This window comes from Aulonocara stuartgranti (genome assembly GCF_965226115.1).
Source record: "Aulonocara stuartgranti genome assembly, chromosome: 16".
NCBI classification, from domain to species: domain Eukaryota; kingdom Metazoa; phylum Chordata; class Actinopteri; order Cichliformes; family Cichlidae; genus Aulonocara; species Aulonocara stuartgranti.
This window is the reverse complement of record NC_138952.1, coordinates 31,086,823-31,111,657: the sequence shown is the minus strand read 5'-3', so window position 1 is coordinate 31,111,657 and position 24,835 is coordinate 31,086,823. Positions and strand designations below refer to the sequence as shown.

General features: G+C 42.8%; 1 protein-coding gene across 2 annotated transcripts in view; it reads right to left on the bottom strand.

The window, feature by feature from the left end:
• Positions 1-24,651, bottom strand: part of cryl1 (crystallin, lambda 1) — a gene marked incomplete at its 5' end in the record, with an annotated part of 31,300 nt that extends 6,649 nt beyond the window's left edge. Inside the window, 6 exons of one of the 2 annotated variants that reach the window (XM_082509536.1) lie at positions 13,406-13,504; positions 13,986-14,081; positions 17,555-17,716; positions 21,751-21,877; positions 23,368-23,475; positions 24,605-24,651. In XM_082509536.1, coding sequence (XP_082365662.1) covers positions 13,406-13,504; positions 13,986-14,081; positions 17,555-17,716; positions 21,751-21,877; positions 23,368-23,450 — 567 coding nt within the window. Of the gene's footprint in view, positions 1-13,405; positions 13,505-13,985; positions 14,082-17,554; positions 17,717-21,750; positions 21,878-23,367; positions 23,476-24,532; positions 24,559-24,604 lie in introns of those variants that run through there. The other variant, XM_082509537.1, reaches the window with a different exon arrangement.
• Positions 24,652-24,835: the final 184 nt, after the last annotated feature.

The window sequence follows — 24,835 nt, the reverse complement described above, 5'->3', positions numbered from 1 at the left end:
GTAATGAGAGTTCACACATCTAGCAGGTCAACTTTGAGCCACATGTTAAGTATTTTCTCTTACTGAGTTCATCATGGTCATGGTTACCTAACAGACTGCGGGACAGTTAGGTATATACGAAGGACACACACTTTTCCCTAGCAATTCAACAAAGTCATGACTTTTTAACTCCCTATTATTCTGGAAAACCCAAATTCCCTTTGATCCCATCAGGCCACTCCAGCTATATAAAGTTTCCTTATTCAGCCAATCCTGTGTCCTCAGGATTGTGCACAGAGGGGAAGCTGGCTGAGAATGGGTCAGGTAACTTTGGTTTACAGATACCTGTTGGCCAACCATGGAGGAAATCAAAGCCCAGATACAGAGACTATGGTGAGCAAGAGGAGAGGCGACAGGGTCGTCTTTGTTTGGGTCCTGCGTCCAACAACGAGCCTGTTATCTGAGCAAAGTGGGATGGTGGGTGGGGTCTTCTCTCCACTGTAATCACTGGGGGCTACGAGCTGCTTTCTCAGCCACTCTGCTTTCCAGCTCTGGCCTCGACTCAAGGACTTCTTTTCTTTTTCTCTCTCTCTCGTTGTGTGTGTGTTTGTGTGTGTGTTTGCAAAGGTTGAGGGCAGGTCCCTGTTATGTAAGAAAGATCACAAGACCACTGTCAGGCCAAAGGCTTTGATGCTTAATGCTGAACTTCTGTACAGCTTTGATTTATTGAGGAAGAATACAGTAAATAGATATTTTTTACACATTAAGTAGAACACCTGATGAAGTCCCTGCTTTGAAACATCAAACTGAGCTGTTTTGTGTGCGTGTGCATGTAACTTGGTAGAAACTGTGTTTATTTTAGTGAATGGTTATAAAAGAAAAACAGTACTATAAGTGGAGGAGATTAGTTGTGTTGCTGACATTTGTGGGAAAATATCCATTACATGCTCGAATTTTATTTTCAATAAACAGATGATGCTACAGGGCCATACAAATGTTAAATGATCATATATTGTTTCAAAGAACTACATCTGATCCTTAAATTAATGATAACTTATAAGGCGTACAACATATACAATTGGTCTCTAGCCACATACATTAAAATGCAATTAGGCGAAACGGTGACGTCCATCTCGGCCACATTATTCAAGACATTGGTGCACGAAACAGCTTCCCCAAACTGGCACCTGCTCCAATGTATTTTGTAATGAAATAAACTATTAGAATACATCAATTTGTTGTAAGTGATTACCTGCTCTGTCCTGCTATGTACATGTACGTGTACTGCAGGAACTTTGAGTAATTGTCTCATCAAATACCATTCATGTTTGGTGATTTGTATGTCACATCGTTTAGTTAAGTATAACAGTGCCTTAGGTGAGTGATAAACACTCCCAAACGACTGTAGACGTCACAACTCATTATTTTTGTCGAGCAGTATTGTGGATGGCGTGCCTCTGATGCATGGCGTAAAGGAACGTTTTGGTGCAGCCAGCAGCAATTACAGAGGTGGATTCACTATTTCAGGTAAGCAAAGGTTTCTCATGTAGTAATGACATTTTAAAGGCACTTAAATTGTATTAAAAGAATTATACGTTTTTGCAGTTGAGTTTCAGGCTGTTGAAAAATGTATGGTACCTATATGAAAATCCTAGGTGATGTCTTTCTCAAATTATCATGTTCACAAGATTTTCAGAAAACTTGACCTCTGACATCTAGGTCACTGATATTCAAACTACCTCGTTCAAGATCTTAACCTAGGTTGGACGAGATAGACCACGCCTACTAAAATAAGCTGGGTGTCCATGATGCTCACCCATCAGCAGGGTGAAGACAAAACCCTGAGCATTGACTGTGACTGCAAAATAAGCCCTCCATCACCGTGCTTGACAGCTGCTGTCAAGTAACCATCACAGTGGCAGATATCCAAGAAAGGGTCTCCAGTATGAAGAGTTGGACAGCACCAGGGCCCGACATGGTTCACGCCTACTGGCTGAAGAAGCTGACTGCACTCCACGAGCGTCTGGCAGCACAAATGAACCAGCTGCTAGTTAACGAGAGACACCCGGAATGGCTAACCGAAGGTCGGACGGTCCTGATCCCCAAGGACCCCAAGAAGGGACCGGCCCCCTCCAACTACCGACCAATAACCTGCCTCAGTACTACATGGAAGCTCCTGTCAGGCATCATATCGGCTAAGATGAACAGGCACATGGGTCAATACATGAGCGGGACACAGAAAGGAATTGGCAAGAATACCAGAGGCGCAAAACACCAGCTACTGGTAGACAGAACAGTCAGCCGAGACTGCAAGACCAGACTGACAAACCTGTGCACTGCCTGGATTGATTACAAGAAGGCCTATGACTCAATGCCCCACAGCTGGATACTGGAATGCCTAGAATTGTACAAGATCAATGGGACCCTAAGAGCCTTCATCAGGAACTCAATGGGGATGTGGCGTACAACACTAGAGGCCAACTCCAAGCCCATAGCACAAGTCACCATCAAGTGCGGGATCTACCAAGGAGATGCTCTGTCCCCACTGCTGTTCTGCATAGGCCTGAACCCCCTCAGTGAGATCATTAACAAGACTGGCTACGGATACCGACTACGGAACGGAGCAGTTGTCAGCCACCTCCTGTACATGGATGACATCAAGCTGTATGCCAAGAGTGAACGAGACATCGATTCACTGATCCACACTACCAGGCTATACAGCAATGACATTGGAATGTCGTTCAGACTGGAGAAGTGTAGTCGGATGGTATCAAAGAGAGGGAAGGTAGTCAGAACTGAGGGGATTGAACTACCAGAAGGCAACATTGCAGACATAGAGGACAGTTACAAGTACCTGGGGATCCCGCAGGCAAATGGGAACCATGAAGAGGCCGCTAGAAAGGCTGCAACCACCAAGTACCTGCAGAGGGTCAGGCAAGTCCTGAGGAGTCAGCTGAATGGTAAGAACAAGATCCGGGCCATCAACACTTACGCCCTGCCCGTGATCAGGTACCCTGCTGGGGTAATAGGCTGGCCAAAGGAGGAGATAGAAGCCACTGACATAAAGACAAGAAAGCTCCTTACCATGCATGGAGGGTTTCACCCCAAGTCCAGCACCCTGAGGCTGTACGCTAAGCGGAAGGAAGGGGGCCGGGGACTGGTGAGTGTCAGCACCACAGTCCAGGATGAGACAAGGAACACCCAAGAATACATTGGGAAGATGGCCCCAACTGACCGAGTGCTCAGTGAATACCTCAGGCAGCAGAAACCCAAGAAAGAGGAGGGAGACGAGGAACCATCATGGAAGGACAGGCCCTGCACGGTATGTACCACCGGCAGATAGAGGAGGTGGCTGATATCCAGAAATCCTACCAGTGGCTGGACAAAGCTGGACTGAAAGACAACACAGAGGCACTAATCATGGCAGCACAAGAACAAGCTCTGAGTACAAGATCCATAGAGGCTGGGGTCTATCACACCAGGCAAGACCCCAGGTGCAGGCTGTGTAAAGATGCCCCAGAGACAATCCAGCACATAACAGCAGGTTGCAAGATGCTAGCAGGCAAGGCATACATGGAACGCCATAACCAAGTGGCCGGCATAGTGTACAGGAACATCTGTGCCGAGTATAACCTGGAAGTCCCGAGGTCAAAATGGGAGATGCCCCCAAGGGTGGTGGAGAATGACCGAGCTAAGATCCTGTGGGACTTCCAGATACAGACGGACAAAATGGTGGTGGCTAACCAACCGGACATAGTGGTGGTAGACAAACAGAAGCAGACGGCCGTAGTGATCGATGTAGCGGTTCCGAATGACAGCAATATCAGGAAGAAGGAACACGAGAAGCTGGAGAAATACCAAGGGCTCAGAGAAGAGCTCGAGAGGATGTGGAGGGTGAAGGTAACGGTGGTCCCCGTGGTAATCGGAGCACTAGGTGCGGTGACTCCCAAGCTAGGCGAGTGGCTCCAGCAGATCCCGGGAATAACATAGGAGATCTCTGTCCAGAAGAGCGCAGTCCTGGGAACAGCTAAGATACTGCGCAGGACCCTCAAGCTCCCAGGCCTCTGGTAGAGGACCCGAGCTTGAAGGATAAACCGCACGCAGGGGCGTGCTGGGTGTTTTTTATATATATATATTAGGGGTGCAACGATACTCGTATCGATATTGAACCGTTCGATACAGTGCTTTCGGTTCGGTACGCATATGTATCGAACAATACAAAATTTTAAATTTATTTCATCAACTTTTCTTCTGACGATGATGTCTGTGTTGAGAGCTCAGTGGATCTGCGTTCGACTACTCCGCCTAGGCTGCACTGTCTAGCGCAGATCCACTGAGCGCAGCGCAAGCTAGCAAGACAGAAGCTAAGCTCGTTAAAACATGGCAAATTGAACCTCCCCCACCCTCATTCATATCTGGCATTTGGAACTATTTTGGTCTTCAGCGAAATATGACCCTGAAGGTAAGCGCGTCATGGACCAAAGTAAAACAGTATGTCGCATGTGCCACGCAATGCTCAATTACATGGGTGGGAACTACTGCGTTAGCGCAGTTAGCTCGTTAACGTGTTGACGCCGTCCAGCCCCACGCACAGGGCGATCCATGGTAGCTCGTTAACGGAGATTTGCCGTGTTGTGGCGTTAACGTCATTTCAGATTAACGCTGACAGCACTAGTGGGAACACAACGAATATGACTGCACATTTACTCCGACATCATCCTAGTGCAAAGACAAGTGGAAGCAGACAAAAACAACAAGCACGCATGCTACAAACTTTACCCGAGTCATTTAGACAGCCGTTAGCACATGATTCTCCTTATGGGAATATACTCCAGAAGAAGTGTATAGTATAGCTTTTATTTTGGAAAGAGCCATTCCTCTGTAATAAACTCTCTTTTCCAAAGATGAGTGATTTCTCGATCAGATAGATTTATTATTTTATCCCTTTGTTGTTTCAGCAACATTAAATTTAAAAACTGTATGTTTGAGTTAAAATATATATTTATAATTTTAATAAATGACAAATTAAAAAAGCATGAACATTTTTTGTATCGAAAAAATATCGAACCGTGACACCAAAGTATCGAACCGAACCGTGAATTTTGTGTATCGTTGCACCCCTAATATATATATGTATGTATGTGTGTGTGTGTGTAAACTGAAAATGTATGTAAGTCTGCTGTGAAAAAAATCAAAATAAATACAGCTAAAAATAGCATCTATCTTCTCTATTTTTTGCATTTCTGTAAATTAGTTAAGTCTAAAAGTAAAGCGACATGTGAACAGAAACGCTGGCTGTTGAGAGGCTCAGTTTCTAGACATTCAAAATTAATGGTCAGTGGTCAATGGTATGGTCAATGGTAACTTTATTGTCCCTGATGGGAAATTGATTCGCAGTATGTCAAACCAAACAACAAACATACAACCAACACATCACGTACACTCATTAAAAAAAAAAAAAATTATTCCTTTTCTATATATTTCAGTACATCGGACATTCCATTTTGCTTTATTTTTCATTTCTGTGACATAGGCTTTAGTCCCTCTGCGGCTCTGAATTGAATAAATAGAAGAGAATGGATGTTCTTTGTTGTTATTTAGATATTCAAAAATCATTTTGGATGTGTGAAAGCATCGTTTTTCATTACAATGTTACTGTGAACAGGCTGCTTTGCGATAAACTTTGGGCGCTCTTTCGAAAGCAAGAGCAACACCTTTTTTTTCCCCGCCTGTCCCGTTTGGTTCCTTTGCCATCAGAATTATTGTCTAAAGGCCAAGAAAGATGCCCAACAGATTTACTTTACCAAGTGGACCATCCCGGCCTTACCGTATCGGTCCATTTGATTGACCTTTGTTTTTATTGTTCATTTCATTTTATTTTCAGTTGTTACATACGGGACAGACATGACTGGGGGAAGGGAAAGGGAGAAAGAAAGAGAGGGAGGGAAGGAAAAACAGCCGGGATAAAAATCAACGGTGATAAAGGACACAAAACAAAAAAGAGGTGGGGGGACAAAAAGTACATATATATATATATATATAAAAAAAACAAAAAAACACCCAGCACGCCCCTGCGGGCGGTTTATCCTTCAAGCTCGGGTCCTCTACCAGAGGCCTGGGAGCTTGAGGGTCCTGCGCAGTATCTTAGCTGTTCCCAGGACTGCGCTCTTCTGGACAGAGATCTCCGATGTTTTTCCCGGGATCTGCTGGAGCCACTCGCCTAGCTTGGGAGTCACCGCACCTAGTGCTCCGATTACCACGGGGACCACCGTTACCTTCACCCTCCACATCCTCTCGAGCTCTTCTCTGAGCCCTTGGTATTTCTCCAGCTTCTCGTGTTCCTTCTTCCTGATATTGCTGTCATTTGGAACCGCTACATCGATCACTACGGCCGTCTTCTTCTGTTTGTCTACCACCACTATGTCCGGTTGGTTAGCCACCACCATTTTGTCCGTCTGTATCTGGAAGTCCCACAGGATCTTAGCTCGGTCATTCTCCACCACCCTTGGGGGCATCTCCCATTTTGACCTCGGGACTTCTAGGTTATACTCGGCACAGATGTTCCTGTACACTATGCCGGCCACTTGGTTATGGCGTTCCATGTATGCCTTGCCTGCTAGCATCTTGCACCCTGCTGTTATGTGCTGGATAGTCTCTGGGGCATCTTTACACAGCCTGCACCTGGGGTCTTGCCTGGTGTGATAGACCCCAGCCTCTATGGATCTTGTACTCAGAGCTTGTTCTTGTGCTGCCATGATTAGTGCCTCTGTGCTGTCTTTCAGTCCAGCTTTGTCCAGCCACTGGTAGGATTTCTGGATATCAGCCACCTCCTCTATCTGCCGGTGGTACATACCGTGCAGGGGCCTGTCCTTCCATGATGGTTCCTCGTCTCCCTCCTCTTTCTTGGGTTTCTGCTGCCTGAGGTATTCACTGAGCACTCGGTCAGTTGGGGCCATCTTCCCAATGTATTCTTGGATGTTCCTTGTCTCATCCTGGACTGTGGTGCTGACACTCACCAGTCCCCGGCCCCCTTCCTTCCGCTTAGCGTACAGCCTCAGGGTGCTGGACTTGGGGTGAAACCCTCCATGCATGGTCAGGAGCTTTCTTGTCTTTATGTCAGTGGCTTCTATCTCCTCCTTTGGCCAGCCTATTACCCCAGCAGGGTACCTGATCACGGGCAGGGCGTATGTGTTGATGGCCCGGATCTTGTTCTTACCATTCAGCTGACTCCTCAGGACTTGCCTGACCCTCTGCAGGTACTTGGTGGTTGCAGCCTTTCTAGCGGCCTCTTCATGGTTCCCATTTGCCTGCGGGATCCCCAGGTACTTGTAACTGTCCTCTATGTCTGCAATGTTGCCTTCTGGTAGTTCAATCCCCTCAGTTCTGACTACCTTCCCTCTCTTTGTTACCATCCGACTACACTTCTCCAGTCCGAACGACATTCCAATGTCATTGCTGTATAGCCTGGTAGTGTGGATCAGTGAATCGATGTCTCGTTCACTCTTGGCATACAGCTTGATGTCATCCATGTACAGGAGGTGGCTGACAACTGCTCCGTTCCGTAGTCGGTATCCGTAGCCAGTCTTGTTAATGATCTCACTGAGGGGGTTCAGGCCTATGCAGAACAGCAGTGGGGACAGAGCATCTCCTTGGTAGATCCCGCACTTGATGGTAACTTGTGCTATGGGCTTGGAGTTGGCCTCTAGTGTTGTACGCCACATCCCCATTGAGTTCCTGATGAAGGCTCTTAGGGTCCCATTGATCTTGTACAATTCTAGGCATTCCAGTATCCAGCTGTGGGGCATTGAGTCATAGGCCTTCTTGTAATCAATCCAGGCAGTGCACAGGTTGGTCAGTCTGGTCTTGCAGTCTCGGCTGATTGCTCTGTCTACCAGTAGCTGGTGTTTTGCACCTCTGGTATTCTTGCCAATTCCTTTCTGTGTCCCGCTCATGTATTGACCCATGTGCCTGTTCATCTTAGCCGATATGATGCCTGACAGGAGCTTCCATGTAGTACTGAGGCAGGTTATTGGTCGGTAGTTGGAGGGGACCGGTCCCTTCTTGGGGTCCTTGGGGATCAGGACCGTCCGGCCTTCAGTTAGCCATTCCGGGTGTCTTTCGTTAACTAGCAGCTGGTTCATTTGTGCTGCCAGACGCTCGTGGAGTGCAGTCAGCTTCTTCAGCCAGTAGGCGTGAACCATGTCGGGCCCTGGTGCTGTCCAACTCTTCATACTGGAGACCCTTTCTTGGATATCTGCCACTGTGATGGTTACTGGACCCTGTTCAGGGAGGTCGCTGTGGTCTGCCCTCAGATCCTCTAGCCACTGAGCATTGCCGTTATGGGTTGCATCCTTCTCCCATATGCTCTTCCAGTATTGCTCCGTCTCCAGCCTTGGTGGTGCTGTTCTCTTATTGTTCCCTTGCCACTGAGAGTACACCTTTGCTGGTTCTGTGGAGAACAGCTGGTTTATTCTCCTGCCTTCTATCTCTCTGGTGTACCTCCTCAAGCGGCTGGCCAAGGCTGTGAGTCTTTGCTTGGCAGTTTCCAAGGCCTCAGGTATGGACAACTTGCTGTATTTCTTAGGCACCTTCTTTGTCGCACCTTTCTGCAACTCCGTTAGTTGGCTAACCTCCCTCCGTGCTACTTTGATCTTGCCCTCTAGCCTCCTTCTCCATGGAGGGTACTGCCCCTTGTGGCTGTTCAACTTGTAGCCAAGCATCTCACTGATCACTGCTGCCGTATTGTAGATCAGCTTGTTAGTGTCGGTAATCGTGGTTGTAGGTATTGCCCGTAGTGCTGCATTAACATCATCTAGCAGACCTTCTGAGGGTACTTCACGTAATCTTGGTAACCGGCTACGGGGGATCCAGGTTTCAAGCTTGGCCATGATCCTATTTTTCAGGTCAGTTCCTCTCGCACTCAACGATCCTTCTCCTATCGCACTTGGGGCTATGTACCCAATCTCGGGTGGGGGTGATGATATCTCCCCCCTGACCTGGCGTCCTGACTCCTCCTTGCCGTAGCATTTGTGTTGTACCTCGTCAATCTCTAGCTGTGAGAGCAGTCCCTTCTTTCGAATGTTGGAACACTGAGCTACTAGTTGTTTCGCCGTCATTGTGGATGTTGGGTATCGAAGAATCCATAGGTCCCTCATCCTATTCATGTAGCCCCTTCCGCCGGGGTTACTTGCGTAGTAGCATTCCAACAACGCCCTGTTTTCGTCCCTTGCCCACCGATGCCTTCTTGTTCCAGTAGCCCACTTTTCGTCAGGGTGCCCTGGTTCCTCAACACCTGACGCGGACCTTGTTGATCCGGGCGACGTCCGAGCCGGCATGCCTTCATATTTATCTGTCTCGCTCATGTCTGCGGTAGGCTTGCTTAGCATAGGGGGTCTAGCCTTAGGACCCTTACTGGATACAGACGCCCCAGGCAGGAATCGAACTTGCGATCCTCTGTTCCAAAGGCGTGTAGTTTAACCACTACGCTATCCAGCTGCTTATATATATATATATATATATATATATATATATATATATATATATATATATATATATATATATATATATATATATATATATATATCAATCAATCAATCAATCACCTGGATCACCTGTTGAGAGAGAAAAAAGAAAAGAAAAGAAGCAAGAAAGAGAGCAATATAATAAACAACATCATCGCGATAATCCATGTGTATATAACAGTAAATACTAAATATTGTATATTATTGTGCAGCATGTAAGATCGACAGCGCACAGTGTGCTTTGAGGTAGGAGCCAAAAAGGGTGTAGTTTGTGTCTGTGAGCACCCGTGTGTAAACCTGTGAGCATGAACGCGCTTGTATTCAAACAGTTCCTTCATGTAACGATCTGCTAGAGGGTGTGGGGAGCCACAGCCCCGTCCTCCAGGGCATGAAGCAGGTATGGAGGAGATCCAGGCTCCAGACATCCAGAAACCCTCAGAGTGCAAGAGTCCAAGGAAAACCAACAGAGGGGCAACCATGCCACTCTCCCGGAAAGAGCTGAGGAGAGCCCCAAATGAGGGGTCACCCAGCAGCCGCGGAGCAGAAGCCAGAGGGGGTTGCAGTAACGTGCCCGTGAGCTCCGCCGGCATCCAGCTGTGCCAGAGTGACCGAGCCCCAGGCCCAGAGGCCAAGGGCACCCCACCCCCCGAAGGGGCCCGACCGACCCACAGGTGCCAGGTCCTGACAAGCAGCCACCGGGAGTGTCCCGGTGCATACCTGAGCGCGCAGCCCTGGACACCAAGAACCAAAAATGCACCAATGTCTGAGGGCGTCAGGGGGAGTGGTGGGGGGAGATAGGCCTCCATAGAGCAACACCTTTAACAGCAGTGTGGCATTTTTGTCAGCTAAGGTCTAAGGGTGCCCTTGGGGTGGGGAGGTGGGGAATTCGCCTCTCACACGGTGGTGATGTGCACACAATAAAGAATATCATTTAGGTACAAGTCTGACCTGCCACAGTTCTGTGTAAAATTATGAACTTCACATGCTTCGTTACAGATGTTGCAATACAGCTGGCACAGAGGCACAAGAGTGGCTTCTGCTGCATTTCGTGGAAGTATGACTTGGAGGTTTTAATTCTGAGAATACGTTATTCTCAGCAGGGAGTGTCACGGTCTTGGGCTTAAAAATGACTGAACAATCAAGGGTTTTTACCTGTCTGCAGGCCCTCTTGGATCATTGCTGAACCAAAAAGCTACCGTCAAAGCAAGAAAAACAATCCAAACACTTAAGAGCTTCTCAAAGTCTAAAGCTGTGACAAACAACGAGCTCTGTTGTGAGGCAAATCATGAAGCCTGCTTCTCTTCCTGATATGTAAAACCTCAAAAATGACAAATAAACATAGTAATGGCACGGAAATTGAAGAAAGCAGTTACAGCTTTTCAAAACCACACAAGGCTAGCCACCATGATTGAAGCGTTGGGGGGGCTGTGAGTACTCAGACTGTTCCTATGGAAGCAATATGTGAAAGGTCTTGGAGAAGCTCACGGCTCTTCAACGGGAAATTGATACACCTCCGGACCAGTAATGGACATTAAGACCTGCTCCCCCCCTCTCAGCGGTGCCAGCTGGACGATGTTGACAAGAACAACAAAAAATTCTACCCTGACTCTCTCGCCCAGATTCCTCAAGGCCATCTGCGTAGGCTGTGGACTGTTTATATTTGCTTAATTGGGCAAAACGACACTTTCTGAAGGCTGAACACAGGACACACATCCTCACACGCATGCACACATGTACACTGACACAGATACACACTCACACCCCCTCCACGAATCCAACACCTGCCATCCGATGCAGACGGCGGATCAGCTTTGGATGCGCAGAGTTGCGGCGTCCCGGACACAGTTTCTTTTTCCTTCTCGACTGCCCTTTTGTGTTATGCATTTCATTGTTTTCTTTATGCTGCCTGTTCTGACCTGTCTCCCCAATGTGATGTTTGTGTATTGTATGTATGGTCGGAAAGGTCCAATTTCGCTGCAGGTCAACTGCAAGCGACAAATAAAGGCAATCAATCAATCAATCAGTCCAGTCTTGCACAGACTATTAGTGTACCCATTTAAATAACTGGTAATATCTGGCAACAACATAAAATGAAACCAATTTCGTGCAGACTCAAAATAAACAAGCACACACTTTTTCATCTACGTTACCAGTAAACTGCAATCAACTGATGTTTTTCGAGCATACAAATGCACAAGACAGATCAGTCCTACGAATTTACTAAAGAAGACATTTTTCCTAATGCATTTATCCTTCATTAATGTCATAGAGACGTCTTTCTCAAGTGTACAAATCTGAATCATGTGCAAAGTCACGCAAGTAACTTAAAATAGATTTCTGCTCTTTCTGAGCCAGCTTTTTAATAATCCATCCAATCCCCTGCTATTACAAAGCAAAATGTGATTATCCAGTTTCCTTTTACCCATTTCAGCTGTATGGCAACTCATTTTTATTTTAGTTGCAACCAGTTGAGTAACTACTGCCATGTCTCCTGGTATTATCTCCTAATGGGTTTGTAGCTTTAAATCTATGCTAATGCTGCCTACTCACCTGTCAGGAACAGGTCTGTGAGCAACAATGCAGAGCGGCTGTTAATTTCTGCTGATTTCCATTGATGACAGCTTAACATGTCCCAACAGCTATCTTAGGAAGTCGGTTCTAATGTCATTCATGTATCACTTTGAGTGAAAGCCTGAATTGCATTTAGTTGCATTAATGGATCTAACACAAGATGACTGATGTGCATCTTTTTAAGTTCCTCAGCTCAAACACTGTCTGACATCATCGTTTTCTAGCTAATGCGGCCCTGCTTCAGCTGCTTTTACTTTACTAGAAAACAGTTTTTATGTAAATATCTAACTGACCTTTAAACCTAAATCATCTACCCTGGGAAATGTAGTTTTATTTTGTCACTTCAGCCATGGGTGGCATGGTGGTGTAGTGGTTAGCACCCCCCTGTCATCATTGCTGTGGCTGCGTGGGCTTCTGTCAGGTACTCTGATTTCCTCCAACAGTCTAACGACATACATGTTAGGTTGACTGGTGATTCTAACTTGGCCTTGAAAGCGAGGAAGATAAAAGTAGTTGAAGTGCAAAGAATGAAGTGCTTTGAGTAAGACTGGAAAGGCACTATATAAATCTAAGCACAGATTCAGTCCTTTACTAAGGACACCTTTACTACAACAACAGTCACTGACATAAAAAACAAAAGCGAGAAACTTGGAACAGACAATCGTGGAAGACGTGTGAAAGTTCAGAACTATGTGGAAGCATCTGATGTTGCATTATTTAATGGAGGGGGTCATTTAAGGTGCTTCTGATGTCTGTGGTTCTATATTTGAAGCCAACATCAAACTCTTCATGGGAATTCAGTTCGGGTAACACAGTATACGTCTCAAGTTAACATTCCATCAGCCGTGATTGTCACCATTCCCATCGCTCTCATTATCATTCAAGCTTTTTCCTCAGTGAGTGACCACGTAATAGTGCCTGTCATCAGAGGCTAAAGCTCATTTAGTCTCATTGTGCTCCTTTTTAGAGGGAGACTGTGGACATAATAGAAGAGGTGAGCTGACAAGGGCTTCCTCTTTCCTGCCTCTATTACAAAACCATCAGCAGCCACATGAAACCTGACTGAGACTGAGGCGCTCCTGTCCAGAGGTAAAAACAAGTAAAAACACTCGTCATTATGACCTAGAAGTCAGCTTTAGCAATGCAGCAGTAAAGCAATGAGGGTTTTTTTGTTGGAGATTCAGTTAGTGTCATATATTTATGAGCATTTTCTTGCATTTGAACACAGAGGTTATGAAAGCATATTCATGACTAACCTTGCTTGAAGTTGGTAGTGCTTTGAAAAACTGGCTCCTCAACACAACTCCCCACCCACATGCCCAGAAAACACTAACCTGAACTAGTCTCCATGACTCTGCAATAATGGCGGCTTGAACTCTGTTTAGGGCAAAGCCATCGATCTCTTTTTTCAGAAGGACAGGTGCCTGGCCAACCTGCGTCAGGAGAAATCAGTTAAGTCAAGCCAAGCGCAGCAAAAGATCCTACAAGACAATTATGAATAATACAGCTTCATTCATGAAGCTTAGTAGTTGCAGGAAGCCACTGGTTGTTCATGTTAAGAAAACAAGCTTGTTGAGACTTGCTTGGAATAAAGTATGTAATCATTCACATGATCACAAACTGTTTGTTAAGATTTGTGGTGTAGCAGCTGTACTCGAGACTGTGACACACTGTCAAATACTGAAAATGGCCAGAACAACGTCAAACTAATGTGAAAAGAAAGCTAGGAGCTAGGCTTATCACCAGCACTTAATACATAGTATGACAGCAGTATTGGTCTCCTAATCATAGCATGGGGTTTGGCTTCCTCGTGCTCTTAATCCACTGGTTATTCTGATTTCTTTTGAAATCTGTCCAACAAGTTCGGGCATAACAGGGCCCAGAAATGTGTAATCGTTTGTGTAAGATTTGTACCTTGGTCATCAGAGCATGGGTGGTGTCCATAACGGCTGCTGCTGTCTCTGGGTGAGGTACCAGCTCCACCAGTTTTACATAGTAGGGTGGGTTTACCTGGGGAGAGCAAAACAAACACATATTATGTTGTGTTTACTTCAATTTTCAGGAAAGCAGTACTAACAAACAAAGCTGGACACTCAACTGTTGATTTTGCCTCATCATCGTCCTCCAACAGTGAAAGTATCATCTCAGTGCATGACAGTGCACTTCGATACGGTGTTAGCTTACTACAGTGTACGCTATCCTCATTACAGCTTTAAGACTGACAATCTAAAATGATGATAATGATTAGACACATTAAGGACAGCAAAAATGTTTATTGAGACAGAAATTAAGCACGGTGGTAAACTATAGGTTATACAGCTCCCCATCTGGCCCGTTTACACCAGTGGTGGTGTTTCCACCAGCTTCCACCACCTGTGAAGCAAATTGACCTTTAATTGACCCTCACTTTTTTCTTAAAGTCAGCATTTACAGAAACAAAAGTGCTTCATCAAACCACCTGTTTGCATAGTTTAAATATCTAGAAAGTCTATGTGTTTGGCTGCTTCCATTTACCACCAGCTTGTTTTAGGCAATGATAACAAGTTATTTAAAAAGCAGCCACCTCACCGCTTTCCAACAGCAAAACCTGTAGCATTCAAAGGTTAGTCTAAAGATGGGCATATCATGTTTACTCACGTATAGCAAACTGAACAATCTCTAATTTTTATGTTTGTTTTTAATGCTCAATTTACACAAAAATTGTAAATTTATTTGAATGTCATTGAGTGAAATAACAATTTGATCCCCAAGCAAAGCATGACTTAGAACTAGCCAGCCCTTCTTAGCGAGTACAGTGGTAAGAGGTTTCGTGTGGTTGGTTACCAGGTTTGCACACATCTCAGGAGGGATTTTGGACCACTCGTCTTTACAGAAATTTTAGAAATCCTTTAATTTTTTTGGCTCAAAGCAACCACAAAACAATCAGCTTTCATATTTTCCAATCTAGAGAGACAAAAATGATCATAAAAGGCTTTTTATACACTGAAGGCAATCATCTACAGTGATACAGTTCCACCACTGATGATTTAGAAAAGCTCATGATATACATGCTTGATTTACTGATATCCTCAAAACATCATTGCCACAGCACATGAGCAAGCAGAAGAAACGCAGGGAGAGAAACAGCTAGAAGATAAAAATTATAAACAAGTCCATCTGGCTCATGAGTTCAGGTGAACCATGTTTACCTCCATCAGTTAGGTCATGTTGTTGGTAGCGTGCTCATATCATAAACCAGTCATAACAAAAGCATTCAATGTTTTTGTAAACAGATGTCACTAGTATGTTGTGGAGTACGGTCAGGTCTAAACAGAAACACTCTGCATGGATAAACTAAATGTAAGTCTAATGTAATCCTTGTGCAATGTTTTGTATAAACAAAAGTGCTCAGCTGTTCTGACCCATTAATGTGTTTGGCTATTCATAGTATACTGTAAGCGAAATTTGTTGTGATGCATTTACTTTGATTGATTGATTGATTGATTGTGGTTGGGATAGCCTGTAAATATAACCAGATCCATTAGTACTTCAATGGAAACTCACAAATCTGCCTCAGTATGGGAGCAAAAGAAGGTGTGACTGAAGTCTAGACTTTCAGCTTTAGGTGAAGGGATTTCAAAACTGTGAGGTCTAACTCGTCACTGGTAATTATCCTGATCCCAAGCCTTTGTTGTGAAAGTATGTTTTTTTTTTATTGTTCTCCAACTTATTCTCTTGGCAATCAGGAAACAAACTAAATAATTTTAACTGACACACATAAAAAAAACTATTTTCTTTTTTCCCACAAGAAAGTTCTTCTTGTTTTTCTCCCAAACACAGAATCAGAGTTAGCCTCGTCACCAATCACAAGTCAGACGTCAGAAGGCTAATAAAAATACTTTCATAACCATTTAGCAATTACACACATTTTTCACAATGAAATCCCTTCGTTTCCCAGTTCAAAAGTGTTTTTTCTCTGTCTCAATCTCTCATCATTTCCCTGCTTCTCTTCAGTAATCGAACCTCGTTCGCAAACTTCTCCCTCTTTTCTGTCATGACCCTGACCCCTGTTAAGGTAATCTATTTATCAGACAGTCAACACACAATTGACCCTGTGTGGTTCATGTAGTTCATGGCTGTCAGCTCACTTGGCTTTCTTCTATAGTGTGTCTTCCTCCCTGAGCCTGGTTCTGCATGGGGTTGTTTTCTGTTAAAAGGGTGTTTTTCCTTCCCACTGTTGCCAGGTGCTTGCTCATAGGGTTGCCTTATTGTTGGGGTTTTCAAAGTGTATTGATGTGACTGTTGTTGTGATTTTGTGCCATTTTAAATCTGAATTATAAAACTGTCCTTATATACATATTTGGCATTGATCATTCAAAATGTTGATTATTGCTGAAAAATCCTGCATTGTGCTACATCTCCACTTGTAATTAAGTTTGTTCAGTTTCTCTGTTCCATCAGAAATGCAGAGTGATCCCTTGTGAATTGGATTTTGCCAATCTCATATTCAACCGAACTAGATCTCTTTGTTTAGCTTTACTGAAATTTAACTTGTTCCACTGTGAAATAATCAGTAGCTTGCATTCACAGGCCTTCACCATGCCTGCCAGATCATGTGGTATGGTGTGGATCATGATTTGTGCCTTCCCTTCCTCATGCACTTCCCTTTGTTCTTCTACTAGTTAATCTTGGTTTTATCGGTTCAAAGAATCTTTTTCTAGAACTAGTCTGGCTTTATTAGAGACTATTAGGCAAAGTTTAAAGTGGTCTTCTTGAGCGTAAACAGTGGTTTTTCATTATCTCTTGCTGTAAATCCACTGTATTTACATTCATTAAGGCCTCTCTTGCTTTTGACAAAGATACTTGAGATTTTTTCTTGCCTTAGCTAGTTGTGTGAAAGTTTTTGTCTTAATCATGGAAAAAATTCTGTCATCATCCCCTTGAAGTTTTCTACATGTTCTTTCGGGCCTTTTGTTTTACAGAGCTGGTCAGAGGATTTCTTCTTTTTAAAAATGTTTAAGATTGTTGTTTTTTACCACTCCTAAAGCTTTTTCTTTTTCTCTGAGAAGTGGGATTATTAGCTTAATGTTGGCCTCCTTCACTTGCATCGACATGTCTTTGGACTCCTTACTGAGAGCACCACTGAGCATCAACCACATACTCATTCAACACTTGGACTCAACTCTATTCCTTTTATCTCCTTAATTTGTCATAACATAATCATAAAACAAGTCACGTGCCAATGAATGGGCTCATGATTTACACACTCAATTACTTTTGAGCCTGTAAAAATGGAGGGATTACAAAATAAGTATGTAATGATTAATGCATTTTAATTGCTTCATTTCAAGCTCACTGAGTTTGTGCACCATATCACTGTGAGGAAACTTACAGACCTGGCTGTAGATGACTGATGATGAATTATGGGCTGGCGTGCAGGTTAACACACTGTGTACAGTTTACACCACAGTACCTGGAAATGCCTGAGCATATGAAGTACTAACCGGATGAGAGACGAGGCAGCGACTCCTATTCTGGACTTTAGAAAAGACTTTGCTGGGCACTAGGCAGGACGTGGAGCTGCTCAGGATGACGTCTTTTCCCACAAAACGCTCCATGTCATGGAAGATGCTTTGCTTTACCTCCAGCTGCTCAAATACACATTCCTGGGAAAACAAAAAAATACATAAACGCAGGTAAGGTGTGAAAGCCAAATATTATTTTCTATAATGCTATAAGTAAACATTATCTCAACCCAAAGTCAGTGAAGCATCCCACTGAATATGGAACATGTAGTCATAGCAACAATCAAATTATTTATTACAGCTATTAATTTCTATAATTTGGATGAACTGCTGCTTTGACTCTGTAATTTCTGATGTCAACCTTTCTTTGACAATAGCAAAGACAAAACCATCATAACAATAAAGAAACATTTAATATTTGTTTCTTAGTGCTAAACTTGAATCTACCACTGTCCACAGCTTTGGGGAATGTACTCAGGGAAATGTGTTAAAAGTCATGCAGTTAACACCTTAAACACGGAAATTAAACCAGTTTGGCTCTTAAACTACCTGCTTAACGTCACTTCACAGTGATGAAAAGGTGTGACTCTCAAAATCGGTACTCTTCATTTGCAATCTTTCTCATCCTGGACGCAAAACTGCAAAAACTGGCTGAACAACCTCAGTATACCTCACATATACGCATTATAATGAAAGGCTCTGCTAAAAGGATTTGTGCTAAAACACAAGCAATAACCTAATCTACACTAATTCTAATGACAATATTATTTTTTTTAGTTTGTTTTTTTAGTTTAGTTTAGTTGTTAAAGTCCAAAGTGGTCCCAGTGGCAACAGGAGTTGGGAGCTGTAACCCCCAAACTGAAAGAGTGATTCCAGGCACAACATCAGAGTCTTTTAACAGAGTTGAGTCCTAGGAACAGCACAGGCCTCAAACCTCAGTTTCCTTAAATAGAATGGACGCTCATGACAGGTCAGGCTCATGTGTGTAAATGTTAACTTATACTAATAAGAAACACCAATAAGTGAATACTTGGCATTTCCTGATGTGGAAAAGACCTCCAGTATGACCCCTGACAGAGACACAAATCCCTGTGGCGTTGTGTCAGGATAGCATCTGGTTGTAAAAATCTGCTAAATCAAACATGAAGAACTACCTCCTCTGACGAAACCTTTGGGAATAAGGGAGCAGCCAAAAGTAGCTCTTTCTAGTCATCTGTAAGTTGGACTATTCCCATTATCATTTGTCTCCAGTTCTGCATCTTTCTCAAAGCTCAAGTTTTCTTCAGTTCTGGCCAAACTTCATTGTAAACAAGCCACACTAACCTATTTCTGTGCATGAAAGGAACATATAAAGAAATCTGGACAGCTTAAGTGCTTAAGCGCCCTTCACGTCTGCTCCCACTGCTCCACCAAGCCTTACACTAATCGTCAGAAAACAGTTAGGCAAGTTACTGATCTGTAGCCAAGTGACTAATAAAGCCTCCCGTAAATATTCTCCCAGATCAATAGTAGAGTGAAACTTACAGGTGGTCAGATGATGTCATGCTATCAGGACGTATGTACCTAACGGTGCTCTCGGGAAACTGCATATTTCTATGCAGCATTTCCCTGTTCCTGAGTCCACAATTGTTCCTTGTTGGAAGGAACTCAGCGCAGTGAGTATTGATTTTATTTGACTCTACCTGCCTCTGTGCACTCTGATCACATCTACTGTGAAGAAGAGCTCCATTGTCTACTTTAGCAGTTTCTAGCTGGCGAGCATTTTTCTGGCATAAAAGGTTGACTTCATACTGTATTTTAAGTGACTGTGACTGTGTTTAGATAAGCACAGTTGATTGTGTGTTTGTGCTCATTTATAATTTGACATAGATGAGTGATTTTTAATGAAACGTCTTTCATTAGTACGACAACACTTCTTATAACAAACTCCATCTGACTTTCTTGTCAAAGGAAAGCTCCACTTTACAATTTATAATAGCAATAACAGCAAGAATCTAGAAGCATTTTGCATTGTATGGTAGATGTCTCAACAATTTCCTTCAAGAACATTTTTACAGAAATGAACAAAAGAAAAAAAACTAATCAAAAGTCTCTTTTTGACAGCAAGGCTCAGGGAGCATAGCCATCAGACTCGACTGGCTGAGGTGAGCATCGTGACGCAACGAAGACAAACAATGCAGGAGGAAAGAGGAAAACTCAACAGATTATAAAACGTATGAGTTCTGAAATGTTCAAGGTTTTTAGAAAGCATTTTACTTTGGCCAAATGACTAAATTCTTATGGTCACATTGAGAAAGCTGCTCTGATTCAAGGTAAACAACTAAATCTGTAATAAATAACAGATTAATTCTGGGCTATTTTTAAATGAGTAATCAATATTACTCAGTTCATATTCCTTTATTGCAATTATATTAAGCCATTATATTTCTATGACTTTGCCTTTGGTGACAGACAGAAAGTGTGAGTTAGCAGCGCAGGGAAATGACACGCAGCAAAGAACCAGCCAGCTTGGTGTCCAACCATGAATTTGTAGCTAAAAGCATGAAAGAGTGTGTGATATGTCCTCTAACCACTTAGCCATCAGGTTAAACGAGTTGCTTAACAAACATTAAAACATTCCTTGCTACTGAACCGCGAATAAAGAGAGAAACTAGTGTGAACTCTCAGTACTCATTTTTTGACAGGTTCATTATATTCATCATCCCTAGAGTTAAAAATTTATACCTCGGTTTTACCTCCTTTATGACAGACATGTACTCTATATGTGCATGCTGCCATTAGAATCAGTTCACACACTGATGGACTGACAGTAGCTGCTCAGAGGGCTTGACCTCATAACAACCATCATAATCATCATCCTCTCCTCCTCCTAGCTGTGCCTCTATATAGAGGCTCCATGTTCTTCATGCTGAGAGAGGGCCAGCCAGTCTCACTTTCAAAATCTACCATCATCCTTGCCCACCTTTATTAGTGGAAAGTCGACTGAATACAAGTACCTTGGAGTTATGTTTGCTGGCAGACTGAAATGCAACTCTTGGACTGACTGCTTGTGTAGTGAGAGACAGCACAGAACATATTTTTGAGGACATTTTATCCTTTAAGGTGGATTCTAAAATGCTTCTGAGGTGCAGAAAAACAAGCAATTAGAAGGACAGTAACAATTTCTAGTAAGATGTCGGGAACTGCATTACCAAGCTCAGCAAGCATTTATCGGGACTATTTATGGAGCAAGGCAAATACTGTGAGTGATATGAGGATTTGACTCCTCCACTGAACTACTAAAACCTGCATGGTGCTAATGTTCCCCCATAAAACAGGTCCAAACTGTCTTTTACTTCCCAAGCCATCAAACTTCTGAACACAAGCAACACACAGGTTGCCTAACTGTTCTGGCCACAGTCATCCTTAAGATCCAAGAAGAAGAGTAAAGGTGTCTGTATACAGTGTGTGCTTTGTGTCTTATGTTGATGCAGTTATTTTTATGTGGTGTATACAAATCTCAGGTGACTCTGAAATCACAATGCAATCACATTTACCCATAAGGACAAGTAAATGCATTAGTTTTTTTGCCCAGTAATGTACTGACCACTGATATACTATGAAGCTATCCTAGTAAATGAAGAGAAACAAAAAAGTTTGGAATTCACGTGTTAAGCAACTGAAGGAACTGAAGTGTTATTATGCAAAACATCTCCATATTACTGTATGATATCACAACCCTATGTACGACAGGGATTAGGGATATTAGTCTAAGTTCAAAATGTGACGTGAGAATGTCACGGAATATGTCAAATGAAATTATGCTGCCCCTCCTTGGGGGGGTAAATGTGTAATAACAAAGCCAGAACGTATTGACCTGAGAGTGAAGTAACCATTCCTTTAATGCTGCTTTGTTTAAACTATGTGAACCAATAAATGAACAAAAACTACAGTGTTTCCACTGAGTCGCACACCACATACTTTTGAAAAGACCCACACCACAGTGAAGAGAAGCCCCGTGTTTCATCAAAGTCTGCCAACATCCACAAAACAAATGTCCGTACGTGTGTGACGGAGCAAGTGGTTAATGAAAAAATAAACAAATCACCAGAGAGCAATGTTGTTTCCACTGGTTTTACGATTTAGGCCAACGAGATATAACAGCATGTATTTGTTCTGTCAGCGGTCTGTGTTACCTGCACAAAGAAGGCTCCATCCAGTGCCTGAGACAGGTCATCATAACTGCTGAGAAGGGCAAGTTGCTGCGCAGCAGACAGCTCCCCTCGCAGCATGTGGGCTTCCTCCAGCTCCACCAGCTGTTTCCTGAGGGACAGAAACTGCAGTTAACACACACACACACACACACATAATGCATGAACAAACTGCCCTCTATCATGACATTTTAAATTTGAAAAGAATCATTACCACAGGCTTATTATATAAGTAGTAGTAGAATGAAGACTTTGGAAGAAATGAACAGATGTGTTAGGTGTGTTATTATCAGCCAAAAGAAGTGGTTCTAATATAACACAAAGCAGACAATGCTTCAAATATGGATGCTGCTACAAAGAAGCTAGAGATTCTAAAGTGTCTGCTCTGTACACATTTCCATCTCAGCAAAGAAGATTCAGACACTCAGCACAGTTTCAGTGGGGGTAGAGTATGTCACCAACTTCACCGACTGTATGAAAGTATGCATTGTATTGGAGTATTGTGCAAATTTCTCTAACGAGGCATATGTTTTTTACTTTGGCCTTTCATGCAGAAAAGAATAATAAAACAATAAATATTCTGGTTTATAGATCGGTCTGACAACCTAAAATGAGGTGCAGGTTTCAAAGGAGAGCGTGTAGTCTGCTGCAAATCCTGTTACGCTGTCTTAACAGTAACAGTGATGACACTTTTAAGGTGTGGAGTACATACCACCACCTTTTTGCTCTTACTCAACTCTTCTCTTAATATGTTACAGAATGTGGCAGTTACATAACACTGTATCACATGAGTCAGGAAGATATCTTCCTTTGAAAAAAAATTAAAGTAATTTAGACTAAGTGACGGTTTATGAAAACAGGGCACGCAACAGAGAGCAGTCTAGCTTGTTCAGCAGGAAATCACTCACAAAGGGCCCCTGAAATTTAATTCAATGACACCCTCTACTGTTCATATAAACAAATACGTCTCCAACGGGCTGAGTGATAGGTAGTGGCATGTACTTAGAGGGAGAGTTACATTCATGAAATACTGGTATAGAGATTAAGGTATTAAGGTTTTTATAGCTTAAGGCACTGTGACTTTCTACAGCACTTTCATTAAAAACTCAGCGTCATTCCACAGTAATGTTTAACCACTAATAGCCAGGCTGTGAACATGTTTTTATTCGTATGTGCTCACAGTAGGAGCCAACTGCTGATCATGCGGTATTCATATATGTCTTCTCTGTAAGCACTGAAAGGAAGAACAGGTTACATTTTAGACAGACTGTCTCTAACTCATCAGGGCAGAGAAGCCCTTAGTGTCAATGTTTCCTTTAGGTTTTGCAGGCACCAGACAATAGTTTAGCTTCTGTAATGTATATTTTTATATTTTTGATGATATATATATATATATATATATATATATATATATGTGTGTGTGTGTGTGTGTGTGTGTGTGTGTGTGTGTGTGTGTGTGTGTGTGTTTTTGTTTTTACTTAGAATTACATCTGGGTTAAAAACAAATTTCTGTTGACGATAGAGGTATAATAATGCAGTTAAGACTGAAGAAGTTTGTCTGTGTAACCCAGATGGGTCTTTAAGTTGAGCAGTAGAACTCACTTGATCTCTGTGATGGCCTTGGTAGACTGTCCTGGTTGGTTGTCATAGATCTTCACATTGTAGCCTCCACTGACAAACAACATAGCCCAGGAGCGGCCTATCAGCCCACTAGGGAAGAAAATCACATGGTAACAGACATAAAACATAAACCCCAATAAGCAGACTTAAAAAACAAAATCAAAGCAAGGGCTGAATGTTGTTTTTCAGTAAAGTCCAGTAAAATCACACAGCAGTAAAGTGCTGACAGTGTGCCTGTCTGCTTGCTGACACCAGCTTCATTTTCCTGTCTTCCTGTCATGTTTTGACATGTAACCAGAAGTGAAGTGTAAATCCACTGTGAATGTTTTCTCAATCCCTTCGCCATCCATCTGAATATTATTGCAATGTTAACACACAAAGATTACCCCCTAAAACGTATGGCAACATAAGTTAGATTAGATTAGATTAGATTAGATAGAACTTTATTAATCCCTCGGGTGGGTTCCTCTGGGAAATTCGATTTCCAAAAAAGCACAGCACCGACAGAAGTTACAGAGTTACAGAATATTATATATATATATATATATAATACACACACACACACACACACACACACACACACACACACATATATATATATATATATAAATACAGAGACAATATAAATAAAATATACGAAGGGGATAAATAGAATAAATAGGAATAAAAATAAAAATACAAGTGAATTGCACATTTCAAGTATTGAGTCTAAGTGAAGAACTGTGAGGTTCAGTGCTTGCTTTGCAAGTTTAAGAGAGGTCACTTCAGAGGCACTGCCATGTTTAATGAACAGGGTTCAGAAGACAGGTTCAATTTAAAGCCTCTAAAATCACACAGCTATAAACCTTCACGCTGTCGTGAAGGTTTATAACGTGTCTGTAATAAACAGGATTATTCACAAATTCATTCTGACTGAAAACACAAGACAAGCGTTCATTCAGAACAGTCCTGTTTATGTCGTGAGCAACAGTATGATGCACACAATGCAGTCACCAAAATAAAATTACATGCACTGATACTGCAAACTACAGCTTTCAACCAGTTTTTCATTCAACAAAGCAACTTTCGTTTCACCTTCATGAATATAGGTCAGGGCTAGCACTGTTGCATCATTTTACAACGCAAAATACATTGTTATCTCGCTCACCTGCCAATCACAGTTATAATCTTCATGTCAGAAACGTTATAATGTTTTGACACCAGCTAAAACTTAACTTACAAGCTTTCTGTTGCGCCGCCCACCTTGACAGTCACGCTGACCGTGGTGTACGGTGACCTAGAAGGACCAAAGAAGGCAAACGAGCGCACAAAGCTTGTTTTGCTTGAAATGAGCAATAAAGAAACCCACAAACTATTAATTGTAACTTTTTATAAATAATAAATACTATGTATGTAATTATTTAAAAATAATTTTGAGAATATGAAGAAGAAATAAGTTGTAGCGTTGTAG